Here is an 8,693-nt window from a genome sequence, read left to right as displayed (position 1 = left end):
AACAACCTAAAACTGTTTCAAGCGGCTACATTTTTCTTGTAACTTTAGCAATCCAAAAAGTTGGCAGCCATGAGCAGTTCCAGTGCGATCTCCGGAGCGATGGGGAATTCAGGGATTTCTGTGGAGCTGTTGGTGTAGCGGACCTTGTAGGTGAAGTACATGCAGACCTTGGACAGGACGTGAGACGGGATCTCCCTGAAGTTCACCTCATTGGTTTCATTCTCAGCAAACTGACCTGGTCCGCTTAACATGGCTTTGATAGTCCCAGATGTCAAGGCGGGTTCTCTTTTCACAATGAATTCATGGCCATCTGAAGAGATCAATTTCACATACATGGCATCTGGCCCTTCGCAGCCACCGTAGGTTCTCTCTTCACCGTCCATCCNTAGTCCCAGATGTCAAGGCGTGTTCTCTTTTCACAATGAATTCATGGCCATCTGAAGAGATCAATTTCACATACATGGCATCTGGCCCTTCGCAGCCACCGTAGGTTCTCTCTTCACCGTCCATCCTGTTCCGTAATATCTGTCAGCCCACTTTACAGAAGAATGAGGAGTGGAGATCGCGTTTCAGCTAACGTTAGCCACCAGGCTGTTGATACCCGGACAACAAGCAGGACAGAGCAAAAGAGAAGCACAGAAATTCAAGGGTGAATTTCCAATACTTATCTTATTTCTGTGTAATAATAATAATAATAATAATAATAATAAAGCTTTATGACTGCTAAACATTCTTGGAACGGGACACCAGGGGGCTTTAACTTTGTGGTGGTGATATTAAGGCTAAATGTGTAATAGCACTTGACTTTTAATGGCAAAAAAAGCCTAATTTAATATTGTCATTCATTTCACCGTTGGAAAAGATCACAGTATAGTACAGGCAGCCTATTGTATTTAATTCAAAACTTAAAAAGCAAACAAACAAAAAAAGTGAGCTTTAAAATCAGAAAAAGCAGAAAAACAATCATAACAGCATGGACAAATCACCAAGCGTCACCAAGGGTCAGCACAGTGTCCACAGAGAATCAAATGAGTGAAAGTGAATAAAATCAGCAGGGGACTATCATATGCTGAAGCTACTAAGTGAAGAGAATAAGACATGATGCAATGGTATGAGTACAAAGGGAGCTGCAGCAGAAAGTAAATGGAGCAGATCAGAATATCTGAGTGGACCAGAGGGGATTTTTGGCATTTATTGCCATGGTTGTAAGTTGTGCAGTCGAAATACAGGGACAATCAGAACGGCCCATAGTTTGCACTGTGAAAATAACAAAATCCAGTAGGTGGCGGTAATGCTATGTATTTGGATGGCAACCACCGTAAACCCCACAGAAAAATAAGTTGTTTTTTTAAAAATGATTTTTATTTAAAATGTACAGAACATGTATGCAACATTCACATTACCGGGTACCGGGAAATACAATACATTTCCAAAATGAATAATTGTATAGAAAACAAATATAAACATCATACAATAGCTACAAGACTGCACATTTAGTACAAATGTAGTGCTTTAAACTGAAAGTTCTGAATAGAACTGTAATATCAAACAACAAAGGGGGACAAAGTAATAGAATAATAATAAAATAAAATAAACAACATACAAGGGGGAATATAAATTACCTATTTTTTCTGATGCAACTGGAAAATGTTAAAGAATATACTCTTTTGTGCTTTTCTTCCTTTTATCAGTATTAAAGACTTCATGTGCAGTTTAAATTCATTATAAAAGGAAACAGAAACCAGCTGGGGGTGATTACATTACAACAGCATTAATCATTTTTTCCTAGATCATACCAAATGTGACATTGTCTCAAGAGATATGAGCTGGAAATGGTGGGATATTTTGTTTGATCTATTTGTGAATGTCCAGCCAAAATGTATGTATTAACTACATGAGAGAAATATATGGTCTGTGGTTTAATATCATTTTAACAAAATGAGCACGTATTAGGCCTAATCAATATTAGAAGGATAAATGGCGTTCATAATTTTGAAATGTGTTTCTTTCGTTTTGGGGGGTATAGGTAAAGTTAGATGGTAAGTTCTTAGTTTATTCATTGAGTTTTTATCAAAGTTGTGTAAGGTGTCATTTTTGTTTTGTCTACAAGTTAATAAAAAGAAGATTTCTTTGACTGACACAGATTGAATCTAATCGACTGCTCTGGTCTGGATCAGAGCGATATCTATCGCTCTGGTCTGGATCTCACAGGAGCGCTCTGATTGGTCAACAGGTCCTGGCGCCAAAACCGTGAGGCGGAAGAGTTGTAAACAACACAGGAAAGAAAGACAGGAGACGTCTCTGCTCGATAATTCAAGAAATAGATTTCGTAAAAAAAAACTTTCGGCATCATTCAGGTACAAAATGGATACACAGTCATATCAGCCTGTACAGGCTGGGGTGGGGATGGAGGAGAATTTTTTGTCTCTGGACGATATTTTGCTGTCTCATGAGAGACTTCCCATCCGGACAGAGTGCCGTTTTCCCCGGCTGGGGTTTCTGGAGAAGTCCAGTGACACGCAAGACATACTGGAGGTCGGTGAAGTTACTGGAGACAATGTCATGATAGTTACACATGTTTGTTAGTGTATTTATTCAGAGTTACCAGTATCGATCAGCAATACAGCTAAAAGCAGAGACCAGGCACAGGTCTTTTGTTATGTAAAGACAGTTCATACAACCTCATTTAACATTCAGCAGTTTACTGTTAACGTTACCTTTCTGTACTGGCATTGTCACATACGTGGTCGAAAATTAATTTAGACTGCTAAAAAATTAAACAAGGCCACTTTTTAAAAAAAAAACAAAAAAACAAAAAACGTAATAGTTGCGTTAATTAAATATCAACTTTAGTGATGTCAAGTCATATTTCGTAGTGGACACTGATACGTTTTGCAGAACTCAGCAGTAAAAATTAAATAATTTATCACAATCAAATGTCTTTGTTCTGTTATTGGTTGGCTGAATTGAACCTCAACATCTAACAACAGAAGTAACTTTACGTTACAACTCACATTTCATGAAAACGTAACGTTACTTGAAGAAGTAAGAAACTGTTTCTTTCCATAGCCGTATTTTAAGTGTAACACTTCACCATAACATACCACTAGTGTTTTTATCAGTAAAAACAGAACATTTTTCACATAAAAAGCACAAAGATGTTGAAATCTATAACTTGGCTCTCAGAATTCACCAGATTGATGCCTTTAAATCAAATATATACAAAATTTTCTCCCAGGGGAGCATGCCCCCGGATCCCTCCACACTTTCATACTGCTCATCAGCTAAGTGAGGTCTTGCAGGGAAATGGGTGAAAAAGAGTCCAAAATTGATGGCCGGAATAGGGTAAGTGGAGAAGTGAGTAGAAGAGGGGGTAATGCTAGCCCGGAAATGAGTAATTTTATCTACTAAGTATGGGAGAAAATTACTGTAGTTACAGGCAACACAGTGCGTTCCTCACAAGATGGCACCTCGTCTAAAAAAAATTAACATGACGTGACATTAACCTCATATTATCTGTTGTGCTTGCTGGCTCACTGTCCATTATTATCGTTAACAGCTGTGCTTTTTCCAGTGCCATAACAAGTCAGAATGTTTGCTGTGATTAAGTTAAATCAAAACGCAAAGAGCATTTCATATGAACGTGTTTCTTTAAAACTAGACAGAGTGGACACAGACCTATGCCTGCACAGACACATATACCTGCAGTATGCACCCCAGAGAGCAGAGGTCTTGACAATTTCTCCTCTTCTGAAGTCTGTTTCCTTAATCTCAGGGTACAAAGATGGAGCTTCCTCTGTGGCTCTCAAAGGGTTTGTATGAGAGGAAGAGGAGAGTGTTGACAATCGAGCTTCCAAAGGTGTACAGAGAGGGCTGGAGGACTGTGTTCAATGCCGACCCCAACGTGGTGGACCTGCACAAGATGGGACCCTACTACTATGGCCTGGGGTCCCAGATGCTGCACTTTGACAACCCAGAGAACCCTGAGATTGCACAAACGCTGCTGCAGGTGAACTTCATGCACAAACATCAACACAAAGAGTTCATTTAACACTAGAAAGTACCAAAAATCACTGATACTGATACTGAATGTCAAACCTCATTGTTGGTATTGGCATTATTGGCATGAAACAATTTAAAATAGAACCCAGGCAGGTCTACACTGTTGAGACCATTAACAAATAAATATTTAAATCCAACAGGGGGGGCTTGTTTTACTCATTACGTTTAATTTACAATGATTTCATTAATTTATCAAGCACACAGCATGTCTCTGCAGACCCTTTAATGCAGGGTTTGAAATTAACACCCACCAAGCGCCAAATGCGGGTAGATTTTTGTTTGGCAAGTATATTAAAGAGGGCTATCCATCACACTGGCAGGTAAATGTTTATACCGAAATTGACATGTAATAAAATGTCTGTGCTGTTTTGGTGTCGTTTAGGAACACGCTGCTCTGCTGTCAGTGTCGGAGTTTCACAGATACACACACACACACACACACACACACACACACACACACACACACTACAAATGTGTTTTTACGCACATCTATACGGTGCCGTTGTTTATCGTCTTGAGCTCTCCTAGTTTTGCAGCACTATTTACTGTGCGGGACATCAGCTGATCTGCTAAAATATCACTTGCCGCCAGTCTGCTGCTCGCTACTGCGATGCTAATGTATAGCCGTGTGCGCACAATTATCACGGTAACAAAATAATAGCACGAAGGCTCTGTAGTCTGAATTAAAATGACAAACTCTTAATTGCCTCCCACATTATCAACGGCAGCACATTACATCTTCGCTCTTTCCATTTTTACCTTTAAGAATAAAAGCCATCGTCAGATACACTGCATCACTGCTGATCAGAGGGAGCGTATTCTCATACTGAGACTGTGATGATGAGCTGTTCAATACATGAAAGCGTTTTGCTTCAGATTTTGCTCTGGCCTCTTCTTTAAGTTTGTTTTCAACAATTTACCTTATTATCTCAATGAAATGTACTGAAACACATGTATATGTGACGCAAAGAGGCAATTTATTATTTTGGCCGTTAAAAAAAAAAGGCTTGGCTGGTGGAGTTTTTCTTCTACCAGCCCTCTACTCTACTTGGCCGGTGGTGAGTCAGAAAGTTAATTTAGGACACTGGGTCCAAAAGAAACTTTAAGTGTTAAAATATAGGATCTTAACTCTTTAGTGGGACCCTGTTAAAATATTAGTAATAGTGTAAGAACATTCTTTAAAATGTGTCTGGAGAGAGACTTTAAGGGCCCTATTTAGATGGTCTAACTAACTAGCCTAACTAGCAAATGAACTTGCGCTTCTCTGGGTGTGTTGGTCTAAAAATGAGGAGTGGTCAGGCGCAGTCATGGCGCGTTGCTAGTTAGATAACGTAAAAAGCAAATGCGCCAGTGACCAACAAAAACCTGGTCTAAAGTCAACGGCGCAATATTTCGCTGTTAAACAAGTTAGTAATATGTGTCTCTAGGCGGGTGCACAGCGCGCATGCACTCTGCTCAGACACACACGGAGCAGCCACACATATGCAAAAGATAACAAATGAAAATATGATTACAATGTGAAAGGTTATTATTGTGCACATTACAATATTTATCAGAAACACGTCTTAATGGTCAATCATTAATCAAAATGATCTAATTGCAGTAATAATGATCATCATAATCCGGGAGGTCCTCCACGGGCTGATGATGCATAGCCTGTAAAATGAACTTGTCTTTCCCAAATGAATTGTGATCATTTTGGCATGTAAATCACAAAATCAAAGATGTGAAAACGTTTGATAAACTTTATTTTGACATAAACACAACAATAACCAGCTTCTGTGAACTAAAAACGTAAACGTATAGCCCTACAAGTACAAATGTACATTTAAAAAAAAAAAAAAGCTTTTAGAACGTAAAACTGAAGATCATCTTGTCAGGAGGAGAAGGAGGATGCACAGCGGCCACACAGCCCGCCGCACAGCCGGGGGCACCCGGGGGAAGCTCTGCAGCCACACAGCCCGCCGCACAGCCGGGGGCACCCGGGGGAAGCTCTGCAGCCCGCGTGCAGCCAGACCAGACGGCCCGGGTGCAGCCACGGGACCAGCCCTTCCTGGACCTTCGGGCGGGGGGGTTCAGGATGCTGGAGAGGGAGCTGGGCTCTCTAACTTCCTGGGTTAAAATAAAATTGAATAACTTACAATTTGTTGACAGCGTTTCTCCCGTGCGCGTGCGCTCTCTCTTTCTCTCTCGCAGTCTCACTCTGTTTCTTTTCTTTTGACTTTTCTAAGATGACAGATGCTGAATATATACTCCCCATCTGATGCTGTGGCTGTTTGTGGTTGGCTGAGAGGGATGTGAACTTATTAGTTTGCAACTGTGTTAATCAAATCAGGTTGGGTTTCCATTACGCGTGCCAAACGTGCCAAACGGTGCTAATTCCCTTTGATCTGACATCAGATGTGACGGGACAGTCGATATAGAGATACATTTATCGTCTCCTCAGCTGTAAAACGCTCACTCTTTCCAGTTGGTAGGTCCGCCATCTAACTAGCTCTCCACCATGCGCTCCAATCGCGCCTCTTTTAAAGGGAATGAGAGGTGACACTCTGATTGGCTTATTGAATGATACGCCCAAAACACACCCATGACTAATTCACAAAGTCCAACCCTTTTAGACTCTCCGCCATGGCGCACAGTCTGAAAACGCGCTGTCTAACTAGCAAGTGACTGGGACACACCCATGCGCCACACGCCTGGCGCTTTGCGTTTTAGACCATCTAAATAGGGCCCTAAGTGTTATTGTTCACTTGTGTTTTCATGAGAGATTAAGATTTATTTTTCAGCTTGTAATAGCCAAAACAGCTTGTTGTTGTTTTTTTTTGTTTTAAGATTTCTCCATAAACGTGTGGTCAGATTTCATATAAATACATATTGCATTGTGCAACAGCCTAGATGCTTTGCTACAAAATTTCACAGATCAACAGACGCAATGCAGATCTAAAACAGACACAGGTGGTGTTATTTGAGATGGTACAACTAGGGGGTGCAATCAGATCAGAAAACATGGCAGACTACTGGTTGTCTGATGCAGCTGTTACCAGGCAGATTATCTCTAATCTCACTGACAGACGAGCACAAACAGAGTGGTGTTGCATGCTGTAAGACTCCTATATAGCTTTATACATCACAAGGTTTTCATAGAATTTTAAGTTGGAAAAACGCCCTCCTGGTTGTTTTAAACCACACAGGCTTGAAAAGTAATTGGCCCAGTAAAGAATAAGGGTTTCAAGTTGACCAGAAATGAAAATAGGATGTGCATGAAATGTTTTTTGCCTTTGTGAAGATTTTATTTACTTAAAACTAAAATCTTACTTTCAGATATTGTGTCCTAGGTGTTTTGTTTTTTTGTTTAGATATATTTTTTTGGGCATTTTTGCCTTCAATGGACAGGTAAGCTAAGGGGGGGGGGGGGATGGGGGAATGGGGGATGACATGCAGGAAGGGGCTGCGGGCTGGATACGAACCCGGGCTGCTGCAGCAACAGCCTTGTACATGGGGTGCCTGCTCTACCCACTAAGCCACCGACGCCCCGTCTTAGGTGTTTTAACTGAGAATCATATGACAACATCAGGAAAAATGTCATGCGGGATAAGGCTAATGAATTCTCAAAGTAATATCACATTAAAACTTTTTAAATTAATAATACTCAATTAATATATAAAGTGAGACAGGTAGCCAAAATTTAGAGCTCAGGAAATAAAACTTGTGCAACCATTTGCACACATTTTCATCACAGTGTGTTTTAGGCTTCAAAATGTCTGAAAATGTCTTACAGCTAAAATACATGGGGCATGAAGTGTAGATGGAGCGGAGCAGGGTTTTTTACCTGCTATGCTAACTCCATCTCTGCAGCGTGTGGTTGCTGCCAGCTTCACTGTGTGTGTATTGAGTTTTGCCAAGTGATAATTCAGTTGGTTTGGATGTATATAGACAAGGGGTGTGTCATTTCATATTGTTTATGATAATAGCGGTATAATTTTTAATATCTATAACAGAAAATAACTAAATAAATTATATATTTTTATCCAGTATGACCAAACCCAGTTTGAACCTTAATCAAACAGTTGTTTTGGCTACCTTGAACTTAAACTAAGTATGAAAATTCATAACATTGAATATATTAAAATCAACATTCTTTGTTTTTTTTAGTATTATTCCAAATGACACAGGATTTTACCCCCTAGTGTACCAGTGAGCTAAAGGGTACATTGAGAGACTTAATAACCTTTCTCCATTCTTGGGCCTCTTTCAGGGTCTTCCTGATTATGTAACATCCTGTGTGATAACATGTCAAAATAAATTGGCCCATTAAACTGCTGCCAATGTGCCAAGGTGTTGCACCGCATACAGTCCAGGGCACGCGGGAGTGGCTGCAGGCTTGTCCCGTGCGGGTGGGCAGGGACCTGAGGCACCCCATAAATTTAAAGACCTCCCCTCCTTCTCCACCCTTCCTCCATATTATTATTGTTACTCATCATCTTTATTAATATTGAATATTATTATTATTGATATTATTTTTTACTATTATTATTGCAAAAATTATAAGTTTGCATTGTGGTATTTCTGTTTTGCTTTTTTGCTTCTACTTTCTTTTAATTTTCTTATTTATTTGTTTATTTATTTATTTT

General features: G+C 40.0%; 2 protein-coding genes across 2 annotated transcripts in view; one reads left to right on the top strand and one right to left on the bottom strand.

The window, feature by feature from the left end:
* Positions 1-6: 6 nt before the first annotated feature.
* On the bottom strand, positions 7-383 carry LOC126407437 (elongin-C-like). Its single transcript, XM_050072317.1, has one exon. It carries the CDS (start codon positions 381-383, stop codon positions 45-47), a length of 339 nt encoding a protein of 112 aa, XP_049928274.1. The 3' UTR covers positions 7-44.
* Positions 384-2,245: 1,862 nt separating this feature from the next.
* gins3 (GINS complex subunit 3) overlaps positions 2,246-8,693 on the top strand; it is a 15,478-nt gene continuing 9,030 nt past the window's right edge. The window contains exons 1-2 of the mRNA XM_050072299.1: positions 2,246-2,535; positions 3,776-4,009. Coding sequence (XP_049928256.1) covers positions 2,365-2,535; positions 3,776-4,009 — 405 coding nt within the window. The 5' untranslated portion in view covers positions 2,246-2,364. The remainder of the gene's footprint in view (positions 2,536-3,775; positions 4,010-8,693) is intronic.

The sequence above is a fragment of the Epinephelus moara genome, chromosome 20 (genome assembly GCF_006386435.1).
Source record: "Epinephelus moara isolate mb chromosome 20, YSFRI_EMoa_1.0, whole genome shotgun sequence".
NCBI classification, from domain to species: Eukaryota; Metazoa; Chordata; class Actinopteri; order Perciformes; family Serranidae; genus Epinephelus; species Epinephelus moara.
This window is presented reverse-complemented; position numbering and strand designations above follow the sequence as displayed.

Coding starts and splice junctions, on each gene's coding strand:
- LOC126407437 (XM_050072317.1), bottom strand. CDS start 383: ATGGACGGTGAAGAGAGAACCTACGGTGGCTGCGAAGGGCCAGATGCC.